At 41.9% G+C, this 21,502-nt stretch overlaps 1 protein-coding gene across 2 annotated transcripts in view; it reads right to left on the bottom strand.

Moving 5' to 3' along the window:
* Positions 1-21,502, bottom strand: part of PEPD (peptidase D) — a 152,474-nt gene that overhangs the window by 47,930 nt on the left and 83,042 nt on the right. For both annotated transcript variants that reach the window (XM_030227782.2, XM_018920784.3), the window contains exons 10-11: positions 19,686-19,754; positions 12,377-12,454 (exon numbers count right to left, since the gene is read on the bottom strand). In XM_030227782.2, the coding sequence (XP_030083642.1) occupies positions 12,377-12,454; positions 19,686-19,754 (147 nt within the window). The remainder of the gene's footprint in view (positions 1-12,376; positions 12,455-19,685; positions 19,755-21,502) is intronic.

Below are 21,502 nucleotides of genomic sequence, written 5' to 3'. Positions count from 1 at the left end.
ACTGTATACCATTTTTCAAAAATAAAGCATCATCTTCCTTTAAGCATGTGTTTTACTTTTATAGGCTTGCTGACACTTTTATTGTCAAATAATTTGAAACTGCCAGGCAATGAAGCAAATTATGGCCAATATCACAATGGGAAGCAATACTTTATTTGGGATATCTGAGCCATGTGTAGGAATTGTTATGACCCAAGCACCAACCCAACCCAAAGACAAGCTCTCGCAGGCATTTTTTGGGAAGCCTGCATCTACTCCCACGAGTTAACACATAAAGCTGTCACCTTCCTGCTCCACAGAGCTGCTTGATCTGTACACTCAGAACTGGATCTCCTCATGATGGTTATGAAAGAATTACTCTGGTGCAGTTAATGGGGCAGAGCAATGGCTGGGGTGAAACCCAGGTGGATGTCCTTGTGCAATACACCCAGTGTCCTACTGAGCATCACCCACCTGCAGCCCACCTCCTCCCCAGTCTATCAGGGCAAAATATTTCCTTCCCCTGGGTGGGTTTGCAAGACTAGCAATTAGAAAACTGATATTGCCCTACTTACTGTGCCCTCCTTGCTCCTCAGGTTAAACAGATGGGAAAACTGAAAGCACTTTACTCAGCAACATTTACTGAGGATTTTAGGGGTTTGGGCCATTACTAACCAACACACCTATGAGCAGCCACACAGATGAACTGGTGCCAGCCAGTTTCAGGACAGCAGGAATAAAGGTGCACACAGTTTTGTCTTCCTCTTACTGCCATAAAAGCAAGTGATCCCCAGCTGGAGATTTATGCTGTGTGATCTCAGCATACTCTGCTCTGAGTTCACAGAGAGCAGCCTGTGCTTTACACCTCACGCAGCAATTAAAGCCTTAAGTATTCACACACTAACAAAATCCAACTGTTTGTTTGGTTAAACACTTCTAAGGCAATTTCAAGCTTAAGGGAACGAGGTATCAGCATTTCTATGAGATATGTTTTGGAAACAGGCCAGCTGATGTGGAAATAGGGTGGTTTAACAGGAGACCACAAGAATGAATTAATGTAAATGATATGACAAGGAAGAAAACAGAGAGATAAGTGACACATACTCTTTCATACACTTGCATCTTAACTAGCCAAGAGTTATCAATTAAAAAAGCAGCACCAGGTAAGATAAGATCACAAACCCCAAGAGAGAATTGGGACAGCATAGTGTACAGTCCTACCACGCTCAGGAAAAGGTTTTTTAAGAGAAGCCTTGCTGCTACCAGCTCCCATCTGACATGGCAGACAAGGAACTTGTACTGGCTCTGCCTTGAAGCCAGGCTTGGCTCACTGGTTTAAAGCCAGCTTTTTGTCATCAGCACCCACAGAGTCATGAATAACCTTTAAAAAGTGTTGGAGAATACTTTTTGTGTAGGAAATTTGATTCTGAGTATTCACAAGAAATCAAGTTTTTGTTTAAGCCACCTTTTCAAAAAGAGAGGCTGTAGCTACACAGGTAAATGTACTTACTCTCCACCCAGCTGCAAGTTAGGTAACCATGGGGTCCCACACTTGCTGCTTCTCCTCAACTGTCTTTTCATCTTGTCTACCTTCTCCATGACTTTTTTATCATTGCTCATCTTTTACCACTGTCTCACTTCCCAGGCTTTCCCAAACTATCTCAAAGATAATGGGAGTCTTGTCTCAAACTCTTCTCACAGAAGATGACAAAATCCACCACTAACTAAGCTTTGTTCAGATAGAAAGAGTGCAATAAAAATAAATATCTCTGTCTACACTGAATTTTGAAGGAGAGAGGATTGCCTGCCTGTATCTCTACAATTCCAACTACAGAGACTTCAGTGGCTGTAGTAAGAATAGACAAAAGTTTCAGCTGGCTGGATTAAAAAATAGAAAATAAAGCAACCAAACACAAAAGCTTTAGTGGATGTTGGTGCCTGCACTGCTCAGGGTTTCCCCTCACTGTCACAGACACAGAACACTGGCTCACAGAATCAGAGCAGCAGGATGCTGGGGGGTGCTGTACCCCTGGCAGGGAGCTGTGTCCCTGCTCTGCTGCTTCAGCCCTGGTGCTGAGAGAAAACCCACAACAGAGTGTGGGAGTGTCCTCTCTTACAATGGTTTGTGCCAAGCAGACCTTCAGATCCATTCCTCCCATAGGATATGAAATCTAAATCTCACTGAATTTACCAAATGAGCTGCATGCAAGAGCTGGTTCAGTAAACACCTTGCTATTTTCACACACAGGCTAAGGAGTCCCTTGCTTACAGAATTTGTCTTGAAGAAATCTATTATGAGATCCTTAAGTTTCTGCATTAAAAAAACCCACTTCCATGACCAAATATTAGCCCTCTTCTATCCCCATGCAATTTGCATTAATGCCTTCTAAAAAATGTTAAGTTTGCCCAAAGAGCCAAAAAATCCTCTGACTGGCTTGTTCACAGATAAATTCACCCCAAGTGCCATTCTCAGAGTTTCAGCTAAAGCAGAGGGATGTTTCTGATACAGAGGGGCTGCACACAGATCACAAGTACTGGGAACACCAGGCCAGTACTGCTGGGCTGGGGGGAGGAGCAAGGAGGGTTCCACAAGATGCAGAAGGCAGCTGAAAACCTCAGCCAGATCCCTGCTGACAGTGTGCCAGAGACCAGGAGCAGGCTCAGGAGAAGTTCTGATGAAAGGGTTACCTATCTGACTTGTCTTGTAGCTGATTTCTTTTTTTCTGTCTTTTCTACCCTAATTATTATCCCTTTTTAACAGGCACATTTACAAAGCCTCTCAGCTCACTCTCTTCAGCAGTACTCTCTTAAGCAGAGTATTCCTTCTCTTTAGCAGAGACAATTTGCTGAAGAATCAGCAGAGGTGGCAGCAAACCCCAAGTTCTGGCTAGTTTCCATCCATTAGGAGCCTCCCCACTGGAAAAGCAGTATCTGGGCCATTCATGGCTGCAGCTGACTTGCTCAAACAAGGAGCAAGGAAGCCAGAGCTGCAGGGAGGAGAGGGGGGCATCCAGGGAGAAAGCTGGATTGGCAGCTGACTGCTTCCCAATCAACACAGCAACAGCAAAGCTCACTGGCTCCTCACTGACCAGGATGTGTCTCACCTGACAGGGTAAGAACACTAGAGCTCCATTTGCAAGTTACTAAATGGCTGCAGTTGACTAAACCAGTCCATTTCTAGATGTCTGCTGAGAAGTGGAAGGTACTGAAAGGGAATTGCAAAAGTTTGATACTTCCAAAACAGGCCAGGATTCTTGGGTGCTGGCATTCAGAGCTACAAGCCTTAGCTTCCAGCAGCTGTGTCTGGACACTCTGACCTGTGCTGCCCTGACAAACAACCACTGGAGAGCAGCTGAACAGGTGAAGGGGCAGATGTTACTTCATGATTTTACTGTAAATATTGTCACATTTTCTTACGTGTGTGGGCATGCTCACACACATGTGTCCATGAAAGTAAAACACTTCCAGTGTCTTTCCATGATGAAAACTGGGCCAGTGTCCAACAGCACAGGCTCACTTAGTTTTTTTGAAAGCCTATGGGTTGTTTTTGGATTGTTGAAGCAACCTCCAAATTATCAGTTCTCAAACAGAACACAACAGAGAGGAGTTTTAAATATTCTGCAGAAGCTGAAAACAGAATGAAAAACCCCTGAGAAAAGACAGCTGATAGCCTTTCCATGGACATGTCCAAAAATTCAAACCAAGTGCACAGCAGTGAAGGTAGCAACTAGTATTGCCAAAAAGGAGGCTGCCCATTCCCCAGCTGAGTGGGTTATTCTGCCTGTAGGATCATTTCTTTCCTATTTAAAGGGAACACCCTCTCTTCATGGCAGCACCTGAAGTGGATTGCAGGCAACTGCAATCAGGAACAGTCCTGCCCTGAACAGGGCTCAGCCCTGCTGTGGAGCAGCAGCAGAGCAGCAGGACTGCCCCTGGGGCTCTGCCAGACTGTGCCCCTGGTGAGGGGAACAAGAGATTCTCTGGACAGACACAAGGGAAGAACTGCCACTGACCTGATACAAGGGCTGGGAATTACATCTGCTTCAGGGGGAGCACACAGGAGCTGGGCTGGGGACTTTCCTTTGAGTGCTTCAGAAGCCAGGCAGGCTCCCACTAAAACTGCATTTTGACCCACCCAATTGACTTCCCCACACCAATGAGAAAGATTTTGCTACTGAATTCTATCCAACACAAGCAACATCCATCAAGAGTGCTGCTATCACACTGCATGTACATTTGTTTTAAAGACCACCACAAAATAGATTACAAGTCCAACAGCAGCCAGTTTTTTCCAGAATATGCTGGGAATGCTATGCTAAAACTATGACAGATAAAACTCCCAGCTGACAATTTAAAAGACATTTCAAATACATTATAGACAGCAAAAATTACAAGGCAGTCCATAATACAGCACTTAAAGGAAAGCTAAAATTTGTTACAGCAAACACACTACTAATACTTAGTGATCTGAGCTCTGGTGAATAGGCTTATTCTTATTTCTGACAGTAAGCAACCTCACAGCCTGAATTAACCAGTACTAATAGAACCCATTCAATTACAGCAAAATTATTGTTAATTCTAGCAAATACATTTCTCTATTTTTAATCAAATTCAATTTTTCTGAATTAGCATAAAATTAATATAGTCCATAGGTCCAAGAAAATGAAAAAATACCCACACTTGATGAAAACAGTAAATATTAATCAAACGAGAGGAATCAGGCCAAAGGAATTATTTCAGAAATGGATAGCCAGTAAATTTTGCAATCAACCAGTAAGTAGCAGCAATGTACTTTGTATTATTATTAGAAACAAAACCATTACTACCAACAAGCTGTTTCAAAACTGCAGACTGAAAAGTTAAAGCTAACCATAATTTTTGCATATTATTACAGCACTGAACTTCAAAATGCAAAAAAGTGCACAAGGCCAAATGAAAATACTAGTCCCACCCACATAAAATAGTTGAGCATTTACATCTGACACATGAACATCCTGAGATCTTACAAGCAGTGCTTTCAAGAAGTAATAAATACAATATTTTGTACCACAGGATAGATGGCTTTAATAGCAGACACTGAAGGACTTGGGTTGGAAAAGGAAGGATTTTTATTATCTGATGGAAAAAGAGGGTCAGTTCCTGCTTTTTAAATACAACATTGCCCCCACCTGGACAAATGAGTTGTGGTTCTAGGTTGATATTAGTATTGTACAACTCAATAAAATACTGAGAATTCAAAAAAAAAAAGTTTGGAAAACAAATATAGCAAACTTTGATCATCCTTTCTGGCATAACTTTTTAAAGCTCACCTAAATCTTTTCATGACTTACTGAAAATTTTCCAATATTTTCCTGCAATAAATGACAGCCTGAAAGTATTTTCCTGAAATAATGACTCAGTACTCACAGAAAGTCTTACACTTACTCATTCTTCCAAAGAAGAGAATAGTGCATTTCCTACAAATAAAACTGTATAATATTACAATAAATATGTGAATATAGTTTCAATGCAATATGTATACTGCACATGCATAGTGTCTGCATATGTAAAAGATAAATACACATGGATTATACATGAACAGACAATTCTTTTCATCATAGGAAACTGTGTATTACACTTGGAGGTCGAAGAATTAAAGTCAGCAAAGTAAATTTTATTTTAGCTGACAGAAGGCTGAGCAACTGAATGAAGAACTGAATCTGGCAGGCTCTTGCAAGAAGCAACTTCCTTCTGTGATATTCTTCACAGAATCACAGAATAGGCTGAGTTGGAAGGGACCCAAAAGGATCACCCACCCAGTCCAGCTCCTGTCCCTGCCCAGACCCCCCAGCAACCCCCCCTGGGCATCCCTGGTGTCCAAGCACTCCTGGAGCCCTGGCATCCTCCAGTGCCCATTCCTGGGAGCCTGGGCAGTGCCAGCACCTCTGGGGAAGAACCTTTCCCTGATCTCTAACCTAACCCTGCCCTTCTTCACACACCTTGGAGTGACCAGCCACTCCAGGGAGCCTGAAAGCTGTCCTGTGTCCCCCTTCAGCCATTAAAAATAAACAGCCCCAAACATTCAACTTCTTCTCTGTCTGCTTCATCCAGAACAGCCTTCCCCAACTACCTGTACCTGCAGCCAGGAAAAACTCCCTGTGATGAACAAAGCCTCTGAAATGACAACAGGAGAGGTGCTAGAAGGATCTTTTGAGAGCACCACAGGTAATAATCAAAAGAAAACACCAAAAGCTACATACAAGTGCTAAATGGAAGGAAACAAACCCAAGTGTGACAGCTTGAGCAGAATGCATGCATGTAAAGGCAGTGCTCCCAGAGGGCTGCTGAGTGTTTGCTCTGGCAAGTGCAGGACGTTACCAATATGAAAACTTGGGCAAAGCTCCCTTCTCTCCACTGCTCTTATTTTAGTGCCCCCTGCTGTCAGTATTATTCTGATGATTTAAATCTGCACTGGGATATTAAGGAAAGAAGTAGAAACCAAAATGTGCCTCAGAGTTAAACCATTCAGCTAAAAGCTTTTTGCAATACTAGACAATTTTCCATATCCTCAGCTCTATCATTTGACTCAGCAAATAACCATGCTTGTTGATACAGGCAAGACACAAATCATTTAACATTATGCAAAGGTTGTACTTTTATGACAGATGTGTTTGGTTTTGTGACACTAACAGAGTTTTCTGGTACCAGAATGCAATAAAGCTATTTCCAGGTAAAACCTGTTTTGCTGTCATCCACAGCAGTGAGAGACACTCTATTCACCAAGGACACTGGACTCTGCCCTGTGCTGTCACTGAAATCTATAAATTATTTCAATGAAATAAGTAATCAATAAGCAATTATGTGAGTGTTAAAATAACAGTCAAATAAAATGAAAGCCATCCTCCAATGATCCAACCTGCTTCTATTTAAACTTCTAAAAGCTGGTTTTATTTTATAAATAATAGATAGTCCCACTGTGAATGCAAGGTTAATGGATTCTCTCTTAGGTCTGCTACACTTCCCAAGCAGTTGATGCTGGTTGTACTCCCCTTATTTATGCTTTCACCCCAGCCCTATTAATAAATCCCACTCTGGCCCTGGCTCCAGGGAGGAGCAAGGTCCCCCTGCAGCTGCCCCAGCCCAGGTGAGTGCCCCTGTTCCTTGGGGTGGGGAGCAGCAGGGTCTGCTCTTCATTAACATTGTAACTGAGGAGGATATTTCAAATTTTTTTTTTTCCACCAGAATAGACAATTATCTTCATTCTTTTGCAAAGCCAAAATGGACCAACTAACCCCCCAACATGTTATTAAGTGCTTGAAGGTCAGTGAACCTGCCAATGAGAGTTGTTTACAAAGTGTTGAATTTTCACTGAGGTACATTTGTCAGGTGCCACAAAAATACCAAGACCTGCAACCTGTGACACCTGCAGGAAAGCACCTCAGGGAACAGCTGTACCTATTCAGTTACATCTTGGGTCAGTCTGATTTTCTTACATTTCTGTTATTTAACTGCAAGCCTCATCATGAAGAATCAATGTTTACTTTAAGATCATAGAAGCATTTTTATTTGCCAAACACTGCAGGAGCCCTGTTGATCAACTGCAACAGAACAATCAACTGCTGCCATGTGTTTGGCACGTGGCAATGCCAGGAACCCACAAAGTCAGGCTGCCAGAGCCACCAGGCTGCAAATCAAATGCAATAAACTCCAGTTTTACTCAGCACCTTCTCAAATCAAAACACAAAATACACCTCAGGTTCTCATCTCTGATGGTTTCTAGAACAAACCAGCAGACCACAGAGGTGAGCAGAGACATTTGCCCTGCCCCTTCCTCTGCTGCAGATGGCTCTGATGCCCAGGGCTCTCCCCTCTCTCCCCAGCCATGGTGTGACTCCACACTGCAGCACTGGCAGGGCAAGGGCAGCAGGCAGAAAGGAGGACTCAAGGCAATTGGCCTCCATCATTTTTAAGGAAGCTTTCATTTCCCAGATGACAGGTGCTGATCTGTTGAGCCAACACTTTTCCTAGAAGCACACTGGCTCTTACTGAACTTGTTCTGGGTGCTGCGTCCCAGGGTCAGGTCATCACTCCCAGCCAAAGTCAGAGATCAGTTTAGGAGAGCTGAAACCAGAGCTGCCACCTCCCACAAGGGCCCTCTAAGCATTGAACCAACATCTTCCTGCAGGGTGAACAAAGCCAGCTGCTCATGAGACACTTGCCCAGGAGAATGAGCCCTGTGGGGGCTGCCATGCTCTGAGCAGGACTCCCAGGTGCACATTTGCTCTTGATTTGTGCCTAAAGGACCCAGATCTCTACTCCTTCCATTTATTTGGGTTATTGCCTTCTTGAGTAGCAGCTTTTCATTTCGTTCTACTCCTCATCAAACTTTGAAAGACCTTTGGTTTTCCAAAATGCTGGAAGCCTCTTGGGTGCAAGGCAGGAGATTGCAAACTACAACAAGTATTTAGCTTATGACTCCTCTTCCCCTACTACCAAATGCAGTTACAGCCTCAGTAGAGAAACAAAAGGTTCCTGGCATCCCATTGGTAATGCAATACCTGGAGAGGATGCAGTGAACCTCAGTCCAGGGCTCAGCTCCAATCCAAGCTGTCAGAGCTTTAAGATGACAGAAGAAAATCAGTATTTGTGAAGAGCCTGGCCATACATCATCAGTGCCAGCTGTGATTTGCTACATTCCAAGTAAAAGATTTTATTTAAAGTTAATAGTGAGTAAAAGGGCCAAGTGCCTACAATGGTGACTCAGCCTACCCCATTTATCTGGATGACTTTTCTGACCACAGAGACAACAGACACCTACTTAGGGAAAGTGTTTGGTTTAGAGCAAATTTATAATTTCAATGTTCACCACAGAATGCTATAGTACATGAATCATTTCTACAAAACACTGATTTGCTGCTATTGCAATATTTGCTTTTAATATCCATACAGTTAAATATCTGTATCCTGAACACCTAAACCTCCCTAAAAATACTGATTTCTTTCTCTGTCAATCACAGTGCTTTGTGTTAGATAGCTATTTCAATATTTAATAGATTGAAAAGGATAGCCCTGCTTAGCAAGACAATGTGTATTAACAAGAAGAGTCAGAAATTCCCTTGATAGCCCTTTGTTTTGCACTGGGATCTTTTAGTGCAGAAGCTGTACCTATAAAAAGTGTGGATTATGATGCACTATCAGAGATACAATTCCATACCAGCTTCTTAGAGAAGCAATAAACCCACTTGATACAGGTTAATTTAAGCAAAAAAACATCATAAAGCCAGGCTTTTCTAAAGTTTCCACAGCTTTTGACAAAGAAGTCAGAATAACAGCCTTAAAAAAGATATAAAATGCAATAGCACAAGTATTTTGGCCTATGATCTTCTTTTAACACCTAAATCCCTGTAACTTACACTTTTTAAAAAGCCAGTAATGTGTGCACTCAAGCATTTCACAGAAGCAAAGCCTAAGTTTGCCAAATGTGTTTTTTCTAATATTCAGGTGCTTAGTTGACTTATTTATGATACTTCCTGCACTGCACTGCTTTGTACATAAAAAACCTGAGCTGCACACTTCTGCAAAACCCATGAATGTTATTCATATCCACTAGGAAATGTTAAGAAAAAGACATTAAATTCTACAGAATAATTTATTAAAAATCATACCAAATACCCAGTCTCCCAATTCTATTACATACAGCTCCAAGAGTTAGATTAATGTCATGCCAAAACGCTGGCAGAAAGTGAAATAACCCTTAAAATACTCTTACCTCTTTTTCACCAAAAATAGTCTATTTTTTCCCATGTTCAGGGCTTCCTAACACTATCCAACAGAGGGCTCCCCATAGCTATTAAAAAGCTTAATTGAAAGCCAATATACAAATGCTAATATACACAGACAAATCAGCACACTGTCATTATAATGCCTCCTCTGTATGCACACACACACCCTTCTACACCCAAATTAGACATTTGTACAGTCCCACAGTGAAACCATTCAGAATTTGTATGCTGCTCATGCATGCTACACCTCAAGACCTTTTCCAAATCATTATTTTTAATTCTGGAAAATGAGAGGGTTTTTAAATTGTCTTTACAGAAATTAAATCACTTTTTCTTATTATTCTTTTATTCTCCCTTGAGACAAACACTAAGAAGCCAGTGTGGAGCAGAGTCTGCTCTGTGAGTACCAGCCAGGGAAGGGCAGGGCAGTGGCTGGAGCCTGGCAGGTGCTCATGTGTCACATTCACATTTTCTGAAAAATCCCTTGCCCAGGATTGTTCTCCTGGGAAGCTGAGAAGCCTCAGAGAAAAGGAAAACAATTCTTCTCTCATTTGCTTCTCCTGTGTTTTGCTGCTTTGGAATGTGTTTGGAGATTGTTCACCCCCAGGTGATTGTTCCATTGCATTCTGCTGGGAGTTGTTTTCACTCTTTGCCCAATCAGGGCCAGGCTGTGTCAGGGCTCTGGAGAGAGTCTGGAGTTTTCATTATTGTCTTTTTAGCCTTCTGTAAGTGTCCTTTCTGTATTCTTTAGTATAGTTTAGTATAGTATTCTTTAATATATTATAGTATCATAAAGTAATAAATTAGCCTTCTGAGAACATGGAATCAGATTGATCATTCCTCTCTGCCATGGGGCACCCACAAATACAACACTCCTGCAGCTGGAGCAGCCTTGGCTGACACCACCTGCACCTGAAAACGTCTTCAGCAAGAGTAGGAGGTTATTCCAGACCCTGTTAAACCTTGGCTCTCTTTGTTGAGGCACAGGGGCTGCTTAGCAGTTTTGAAACCCTGAAGTGATTGATGTGTTTGGTAGGTTATGGTTTCCTGACACTGAGGCTGATAAAACCCAAACATATTTTAAAGACTTCCCCAGTACTGCAGAGAAGAAGGGTTTGCAAAGAGTCTTGTATGAACTCTTGTGGTTTAAGAAGGACTAAAGCCATCCACTAAATTGTCCTTGGAGACTGTAAGTGAAAGATTCCTGCACACACCCTTCACCCTGAGGTCTCCCTCACCGTTTAAAGACCTTAGTTTTAAATATGGGATGTGAAAATGCTCTGTGGCATAGCTTCTCTCAGTAGCACAGGCTGAGATTTCCTGTATGCTACACACTTTCCTTCTGAAATTTAACTGAATGACACAGCTGATAAACTTTTATGTTGCTATGTCCTTCCTGATCAAAAAATGCTCATAGCATATTGTCCTCTCAAACACAACATAATCATAAATCAAAACTATTGCAATAAATTAACTTTAGTATTTGATGCGTTTAGTAAGCTATTAACCACAGATGAAGATAATACATAAACCATTGCACAAGAAGCTTTTAATAAAGTTTTTACAGTATTATAAAGAAATTATCTATCTATAATTCCCTAAGTTCACTGTGCAGCACCTGAAGATGTGCCTGGAACTTTAGCCAACAAGGCATATTTTTTAACTTCTGAGATTCAATTTGTTTTCCATAATAGGTTTTGAGCTTATTGATGATAATACTAATTTGCTTTTCTTTATACATTTACATTCCCCTGTGAAAATACATACCTACCCTCCTCCTGCACAGGCTACAGAGGAAATCCTATACAATTCCTCCACTGAATGCCAGTGATTAACTTCTCCAAAACTAGTTTTGCATTTTTATAAACAAAGGCTGTCTTTGGAGGTGAAGTGTGAGAGTTATGATCTGATCAATTACACATCAGACAAATGGGTCTGTCTCTCAGTTTATGGGAATGTATTTGGTGTTTCCATTCACTCTGCTCTCACCTGCAGGGATGCTGCAAAGCATGTGGACAGGGAGTGCACACAGAGAAAGCTTTATGGTATTTGCAGCTGTATTACACATCACTAATCTCTAGGTAAATCTTTAGAGGGAGTTTTTGGCACAACACAGAACTAGAAGCACCTTCCCTGACCTGAAATGGGTTTGATCTCTTCACACATTCTAGTCTCTACTTCCTTGTGGGGGTGTCTGTGTGCACATAGGCATTTGGAATATCTAATCCATTCTGCAGTTCCATGCAATTCTCTAAAAGTAGCCAACACTCTTGTGATCCTCCACTCCACCACCAGAGCTGAGGTTTGGATCTCAGGTACAAGAGCAAACTCAAATGATGAATTTTCTAACTGCCCTTGTACTTAGAATACAGCAATTTCTTAAGCTCAATTCTAACTGCCTCTGGTTCAGGAGTGTTTGAAACAATATCTCCTTCTCCCTTTCCACTGGAGATGCAGATGTACAGAATCTTTGGAAGAAACCAGAATAATCTGGCATGCAAAGCTCCTTTCTATTTTAAAGATTTAGACTTTTTATCAGCATGCAGTTATCCTTTTTCTAAGAGTACAAACAATTCCTGTATGGAAACAGCAGTGGCAAAACAGAAATACCAAACCAACTGTAACCCTTTACTTACCATAAGTCTCCATCTTCAATAGTCTTATCATTTGGGGCTCCAGCATGGCCATAGTGCAAAACAGATGAGTTCTCCCCACTGATGGGCAAACAGAAAATTAGCACAATTAGTGGAAGAAGAAACATTAACACACACATTCATATGACATAAGAAGGAATTCTGTAAGCATCAGTGTATTCACATAAAAAGCAGCCTGTGAGAGCTGTCACAATCCCTGCCTGGTGTGGGCTGCAGTAGCCACCCCACCCCTTGTGCAGCAGAGATGGGCATGGCTCAGAAATTCTGCTACTTTGGCTGTAAGACAAGACCTGAGGACCTGGCTGCAGAAGGAACATGGCACAGCTCATATGAACATTTCCTATGTCCAAGACAGTGTAAAGGAAAAAATTATGTGCAAGTAATTTTTCAATTTATACCCACTGATTATTTTCTGGTTTTTTTTTTTTTTTTTTTTTTTTTTTTTTTTTTTTTGTTTTGTTTTTTGGGTGGTTTTTTTTTTTTTTTTTTTTTTTTTTGGTTTTTTGGGTTTTTTTAATTACTTAGTGCTATTTTTCCCTATTCAAAGTTAAGTAGTCTGAGGCATAAAACAAACTACCTTCCAGTGGGGTAAAATTTGACATTAGAAACATTTTAGGAATCACTGGGACAGGAGGACTTGAGCTGTCTGAGGGAACAGCTTCAGTTCCCCTCTGGCATGGCCACAGGTGGTCTCTGCTGGAGGGATGCACTGCTTGGGGAACATTCCCAGCTCACAATGCCAGCAGCAGGAGCAGGGATGAAACCTGTCACTCTCTTCTTGCCTGCTGTTGAAAAATCACATTGCAAAGAAAAGATTTTTATTCCTGGAGACCTTTTAGAGTAAACTGCTGATTCACAAGAATAAAAGAGCTCCAGAGAAGGATGGACACTTGTTCTGTTGTTCTGAAGTTCCATGATCCACTAGGTGACCTACATTTGGCCTTGGCATCCTCTCTTGCCTACTGATATTCCTCTGGGTCTATAAAATGTCAGTTAAAAGGCTGATAAAGATCTCAAGCTCTACCTATTTTTCTTTTACTGTTCTCTTCAGATAGATGCTCTTGCTTTTTCTCTTCCAAAAGCTGGAAGAATTACATCACATCCAAAAATACACATGTTGGGACAGGGTTACTGCAGCTTCTCTCCAACCCCTGCAGCTCCCTTGCCAGTCTGTACCTCAGCTTTAATCAAAACCTTTCACTGGTCACCCTGCTCAAATTTGGTTCTTTCAAGCTGTGATGCTGGAACAGCTTTGTATCTTGGATGTCAGGAATCTGAGGCTCAATTTCAATCAATCTTTTGTTGTGTCTGGAGTAAATGTGACATCTGACATACTTCTCATCTTGGACTTCTTCTGATGTGTGCAATTACACAAACAGTAAGCATGCACTGTATCCAAAAAGATATTACCTTCAGGATACATTAAGTACTTGTGATATCAGATATTTACCAGATCATCACTCATATAGATAATTTCATAAACAATGATTATGGAGTAGAAAGTAGCAAGTTTCTGCAGGCTCTCAGTCTAAATGGCTGGACTGAGTCCCTGGAAGTGTTTAAAAAGACATGGAGCTGTGGCACCTGGGGACACAGTTCAGCAGTGAACTTGGCAGTGCTGGGTTAAAGGATGGACTGGATGATCTCAGAGGGCTCTTACAACCTGAATAATTCTACACTGATATTTTGAAGACATTAAGTATTTATTGTTAAGTATTTTTTAGCATATAAGAATTACTATGTAATAAGACAGTGAAAGGTGATATTTCAGAATTAGGGGGATGATCTTCTGATACAAAGTGTACTTCATAAAATTATAAACACTCCAAACAGAAAAATTAGAACAGTTAAAAGTTGTTAAATCAAGAGTTAAAAAACCCCATAGAAGTAAGGCTGCAACACATTCATTTTGTGATGCTGGTCCAATGGCTTAAGCACAGTTTCACAACTGGCTGGATGCTTTTTCCTTGCTGGATGCTGGACTTCAGAAGCTCTGCAGCTGTGCAGATAGCTAAAAATGGACCCAGAAAGCCTGTATACAAGATGAAGACAGACATGAACTTCTTTCTGAGATGCTCTGTCTCCTGGGCACTGTTGGAATATTTTCCACACCAGGACACTTTCAAAATTAGTTTGCTCTATCTGGAGAAAAAATCTGTAATAGAGCAATGGAGTGCAATGAAAAGAAAAGGTGTGCTGGGCCAAGCAGGGGGTGCAGTGGGAGCTGTGCTCCAGCTGAGCTCCCCCAGCAGGGGACAGGGGGGCAGAGCTCCTGCCCCTGCCCTGCTCTGTCAGCACAGGGAGGAGAGGCAGCATCACCCCCTGCCTCAGGAACTGCTTCCCAGGGGCAGGGCTAAAACTTTGGGAGGATGGCATGTGGAAGTAACTGGAATGACCTTGCATGTCATTGTTTGGTGTTTAAGGAAAAACACAGGAAATAATGAAAAGCACCAACTGTGGAAGAGGTTTTACAGTGACTTCTGTGACCCAGAGAGAAGTCTGATGAGAGGATCCAAGTTTACTCCTGAAAGAATTTTCTACCATGGTCATTGACATAGAAACCAAGAAAGAAGAAGGATAAATAAGAGAAACCTGGAACTGCCTATTCCAATGAGCTTTGTTGGCCTCTTCTGACCAATGAGTAAAGTGTAAACTTAGGAGTTTGTAAGAATGTATACAAAGCATCCATGCTATAATAAAAACAGGCTTGAGGCCTTCTGAAAATGGAATGTTGCTTTGTATTGTCTCCATCTCAACTACGACAACCAACAGCTGGCATGCACACCCACACTCCACAGCAGTTTAGCTGCAGATACCATTCCTTATCTCCCTCCAATACTGGGGATAAAGTAGGAGAAGCAAACAGCACATGCATATATTTATGATCAACTTTTAAAAAATTATCATGAACCTTAAGGGCAGACTCCATGCTTATGTATTTGCAGACAGCTCCTTTATTTATCAAGATGTGCTGGCACCCTCAGTGACAAATACCATACCAGTGCATAAATAAGTCATATACTCCAATTTGACAACTGCACAAATGCTTTCAACAAAACACATTGCAAATACAAAGATATGGGGTTTCTTTTGCACATGTTAATGTAAAGGTTTTAGTTTACAAAATATTTCTGTCAGGCTCAGCACCAACTGTGAGGGGAGCTGCATGAAGGATCTGTTTTTCCAGCACCGTTGGTGAAGCGTTAAGCAGGCACAATCTTTCTTGGCATTGGAGACTCCTGATCTGTCAGGCACATCTTGGCTCTGTCACACACAGGGGATCACAGCACAGAGAGCACAGCTGGTGCTGAAGACCAGATCTGCACACCATATGCATTTCAGGGATTTACTGGCATGAGAGGGTCTGCTCCCCTGGCTGGCTCTGGGCAGGTACCCTGGGCTCAACACCCATTAGCAACCAGGCAGAGCCAACCTGCTCTTGCAAAAGGTTGCTCTTCCCCCAAAACCAACCAGCATGTGCACTGAAGGACTGATCCCTGGCTCTGAGCAGACCCTGCAGCTGAGGATGAGTGGGAGAGCTTGACTCAGACATGCACTACTGACCCAAATTCAGACAGAGATATGGAAACCTCCAGTGGGATCCTGCTAAGAGGTGCACATCCAATCTCCCCTGCAGGGTGCCTCTTTACTACTGTCCTGAGATGAAGGCAGGAAGATGCTTCTGGAGCAATGCCACAGAAATGATGTGTACCCACAAGGTAAATGCCACAGTTAGCCAGAAATTGTTCACACTGATTCAGTAAGCCTTTCAAGGTGGCTTTAAAACAATTTAAACAAAACCCCCAGCCACTGGCAAAGCACAGAATTCACAGAATGACCAGGCTGGAAGAGATCTTCAAGATCATTGAGTCCAACCCAGCCCCAACACCCCAACTGAACCCTGGCACCCAGTGCCACATCCAGGCTTTGTTAAACACACCCAGGGATGGGGACTCCACCACCTCCCTGGGCAGCCATGCCAGAACTTTATCACTCAAGCAAATGAAAGAAAATGAGCCTCATGTAGAAGCTACTTCTTTCTTTTCCAAGAGGCAACTGGAGTGCAAAGTCACAGTTTATGATGAAGCACCGTGGGAGGTGAGGACCACTGGCTTCACTGCCTTCCTTTTGGTCAGCACCTCTGAAAATCACCACACATGAGGATGCCAATGCTCACCTTCAGGCAGCCAACCTGAAAAATTCTCCAAGAGGTTTCTGTGTATCCATTTTTATTCCTCAATAACTTGCTTCTAACTGGTGTCAAAGACATGTTTGTTACAGAAAGAATTGCACAAAGCAGCAGAAGAGTTGCAAATTAACACCACTGAGAATGCAAAATGCAGTAAGAGACTCTGAGTACTAGAAAAGGAAAACAATCCCCCAAGATGCATTTGAGATCTGAAAGCACCCTGAAAACAAATCATTAAAAGAAGGAGGAGAAGTTTCAGCAATATTTTAAGAACAGGACTATGCTGAGCATCAGCACTACAAAAAAGTGTAGTTAGTAGCTCTATTCTAAGGACGTCTAAAGAAAAAAACAAAAGACCATTGACTAAAACAGGAACCTATTTTCATCATGATTTAAATCATCATAGAGCCAACCCAGAAGAAAGCATTAACCCTTCTTAAGCATGAACACTTTTTTGTCTAAGGCATGAAATCTAAAAAAGTTGTACTGAAGTGAAAGAAAGAAAAGCTGATTCAATAATATCCTAATCTGGTCCAAAAAGCTTCACTTCTGGCAACCCTCAGAGAGAGGAAGACATTCCACTGCACAGTGGTATTCTTGATGACTGATAGCACCTGGTGAGAGCTGGCATCTGCCCAGAGACATCAGTCAAGATCTGAACCTGAGCGTAAGACAAGAGAGCAACAAGCAGCTGCTGCCAGTGGCTTCTGTGGTGGTTCCAGAGAAACCAATGCCCCCACCACCACCTAACTCCAGCTGGAGCCTCTGCTTCCCAATGGATGCCACCCACCCTAGCATCAGCAGGACACTGGGAATGGATTACCTCTGCTTTCCCATTTGTGAAATGGTTCCTTGGTATCCTAGGACAGTGCAGTGAATAACTCATTAGCATTTGGTCTCTGCCTGGGAGTAGCACTTTGTAGATGAGTGCCAAAAATATCCAAGTATGCTGAACAAATGCTCCTCTTCTCCTTCCATGACACCCAGTGATGTCTGCACTTCAAAGCACTCCCCAGCTGGCAGCTTTTGAAAGTATCACTGACTGCAGGACTAATCTCAAAAGGTAACACCCTGTCACACTCATCAGTGTGTGTTACTATTCTCATTCTCAACACATTCAGACTCTTGGTCACACCATATATTCATTCAGGATCTCCTCAAGAATGTAACACTGCACAGGGACAGCAATAACTAAATGCACCCATCACATGACAAGGGATTTATTTCTGTACTGAAATATTGTATTGATTACTCCTGATTTCCAGCTTAATCAGCATATTAAAAATAATAACAAACTTGCTTTTTATTTAAAAGGATCATTCTTTTCTATGGAAAACATTATCAGGCCTGAAATCTAAAAAGGAAAGATCCTGTCAAAATATGCCCATTTTAAGTGTTCAGGAAAATATAAAATTCAGAATGAATAGAATAAAACATTCAAAAATCTTAATTGCAAAAGCTATTTTTAGCTGTAAATGTGGTTAAGTGAAATATTTACAATGCCTGACATTTTCACAGTATTAAAAAATGTCTATTATTTTTGCCATTATTACGTTAATTGAATTCATTCATTTATTAGGAGCTAGCTTAAAACTGTTAATATTATTCATTCTTACTTCATCACTCATAGTCAGAACATAGAATACAAAGACCTTTGTCTGTAAATTGCTGTCTCATGTAACTATTTTTTTTAAAATCAGGTTTGTCTGCAGTTCTAGTGGTGGGATACAATGGCAGCTGCTAACCACACCAGTGAATCACAATGTTGTCTGGATATGGCATTCCAAGGACAGCCTTTCTCTGGGATTTAAATCCTCCAGAGGCAGCTCTAATTCCACCCCCACGCCCTGCAGAGCAGGACAGGACACCCAGGGAGCTCCTGTCAGCACCCAATTCTGAGCTACTGTTGGAGCTTTCCTCCTCCTGGGGGTAATGCAGGTCCTGGGTTTTCAGTGCTGTGGGGAGCTCAGCTGTTCCCACAGCTCACCAGGACCCACCACACAAACACTGACTAGACATTTCTGTAGGTTTAACAAAGTGATTTGGCCACCAGCACCCAAACCAGATCCTGCAGCACAGGTTCTGATCCACTCTAAGTGAATGTGAAGTCTGCATGGCTGTGAAAAATCACATCATCACTGGCTGTGACAAAAGCTTAGAGATGGAGTCTCATTTCACTGGGATGTTAATTCTCAAGTTATACAATGGTACTTAAACCAGGAAACTTTTCAGACAATTTAGATACACAATTTGCTCATGCTCCTGCTGCAATTTTGCATATAAATTGGAAAATTGCATTTACAAATAAGCAATTGAGTAAACTGCAGAAAGAAGTGAAGGTGCTAATTGTTCTTATTACCTTCAAAGCAATACAGAATTATTGTCATTAACATAAAAATTATCTTTTGTAAGTGTATCTGACTTCAGTGTAGGGCAAATGTTTCTGAGTAGCAGCAGAACAAGTGGAACATACATACCAACATATATAGCTCATTTCACTGTCATACATCTCTGATTAGATTAATTCCACTAAGTAAGATTAATCTCTGCATGAAGCACACAGCTGTTCTTCAGCATGTGCCCCACACTGTTCTCTTGTGCATTTCTACAAGTGCAGGGAGAACTTTTATACTGCTTTCCCAAATACGACACAAGCCGTTCAGCAAGAAGCAGAGAGCAAAAAATTCCAAATTCCAAAAAGATTAGTTCAATTGCATCCTAATCTTTGAGACAAAGAATTTTGAGGTTGATAAGAAATACTTTAGATGTATTTCTGAGCAACAGGAATAGCTGTAAAGCCCTTCTCCATGGTGCTATTTAATAAAAAAAGCCAAGTGCAGCACAGGGGTGAGCATAAACATGATCTTGGCAGCAGCAGGAGCAGCCACTGGGGAACCTCTGGAGGGCTCTATTACCAAGTTAAGTCTTTAGGAGACACAGGTAGCCACCTACCCCTCTTTGTCTTTTCCAGTGAAAACAGGTCAGAACTCACTCTGGTGGCATTTGCAACCACATGACATGCCTAAAAGGACCAATCTGACAAATATCCAGGGGGAAGCTGACTATAAAGCTTACTCAGTTCAGTGTAAATCATCCTCTTACCTGCCACAGATGCAAGTGTAGGAGGTGTGGCGCATGCCACCTCGAGTGTAGCAGTAGTGCTGGAACAGGCTGCAAAGAAACAAAGGTGGTAATTATTGATTTCTCCAAAACCACCCCAAGACAAGTAGAAAAACAAGTTCTGCTGGAGTACAGCTGTGTTGGTGTAAATCCCCAGCTCTCTGCCTATTTCTGCTCAGCTGAACACTCCAACTGCCCCACATGCACAGCTCAGCAGCCCTGCAGGTGATTTCCACAGAGCCATTAAGCAACTCTGCAGCAGAGAAGAGGGGCTCAAGTGCAGCTCAGTGATCTCAAATGGCAACTGCTTTCCTTACAGCTCCATGCCAAAAGGGAAATTACTGTTGGCAAGAGACTTCATCTGACCAGAGAACAAACAGGATGGGAACAGTTAAAATGCTGAAGCTGGTAAAACTGGCCAAACTCTCCAAAGTGGATTTGAGAAAATCACTGCATTGCTGCATTTCAGGCACACAATCACATCCATGCTCACCTTTTCAATCCTGCTGCCCTCAATCTATGTCATGTAGATTCAGGAAAAGGGAAGTCCAACCAGCCCTTCACAGAGGCAGGAGGTTGCCAGACTGGTCAAAGCTTTGAAAATAATTTCAGCTGAAGTCCTCTCCTTTTACCACCTCACAGACACCTTGTGCAGGAAGCTGAACTAAATATCTCCTAAACCTGATTTGCATCTGCCTGTGCTGTTCACCCTCCTCTCCAGACAAGGCAGCAGAGCTCTCCCTTCACATAAACCAGGTCCCTTCTGCATCACAGGCGGGGCTGGAATGGACACTCTCATGTTTTCTTGTCTGTAGAACAGACACAGAGAACACAGAACTCTTATTCAATTTCAGACTGGTACCTAAATACCTCTATGATCTTCCCCTGTTCAAACATGGGGAAAAAAATTAACACAAACTCGATCCCAAGAGCAAGAAGATCATGTGGTAACATGAGGCCAAGTCTCCTGCAGCCTATGCAGGACAGCATTGTTTGCTTTTGGGTGTGCTTGGGACAGGGAAGGGAAGGGAGAGCAGCCTGTGGAACTCCTCTTTCACTGCCATCCTGCTGGAGGAGCTGTTTGCCCTTAAAAAGCATTACAATATTTTCATCTTCACTGTCAAAGTCCCCTTCAGATGAGGGCAGATTTGCCCAAAGCACAATTAGTATAGGATTAGGTGCTTTACGAGCTAAGCACATATCATGGATCCTTTTATTCTTTTTGAAATATGCTCTGGTTACAATCCAATTCCCTGTAATACTGAATGAATTCCAAAACCTCATTTCTTGTAATACTGAAATAATTTCATTAACATAGAATGATAATGGTGCTATTCAAAGAATAGAGATGTTGTGATTTTGCCCTTCTTCAGCAGTGAGCCACAGAACACAATTCACATTCAAAAGATATTAAAGACATTACATGCTTGTAAATCTAAACTGGATTTTAAAATTACACAAAATGACAGTATTTAAAGAGAAACAAAAGAATACATACAAATCAATCACATATGAAAAAAGAAAAGCCTCCATTTAGAGACTCAGTAGAGGGACACCCTGATTACAAGATCTCTTTTCTGTTCAAAATACTGTGGTGGTTTACAAGGCAGAAAACACTAAGTTTGTTTTGGCCCATAAATGAATGATGGCCCTGAGTAGGTCAAATGCCAGAGAAGCTAAGGAGAAACTTTGACATGGTGAGAAGCCAGCAGAGATATCACTAAACCGAGCTGATAAAATGTATCACCTAAACTCATTTTTTTCTGATACAGACATCCTTTCACAGAAATGGACATTTC

Source organism: Serinus canaria, chromosome 11 (assembly GCF_022539315.1).
Source record: "Serinus canaria isolate serCan28SL12 chromosome 11, serCan2020, whole genome shotgun sequence".
Taxonomy (NCBI): domain Eukaryota; kingdom Metazoa; phylum Chordata; class Aves; order Passeriformes; family Fringillidae; genus Serinus; species Serinus canaria.
This window is presented reverse-complemented; position numbering and strand designations above follow the sequence as displayed.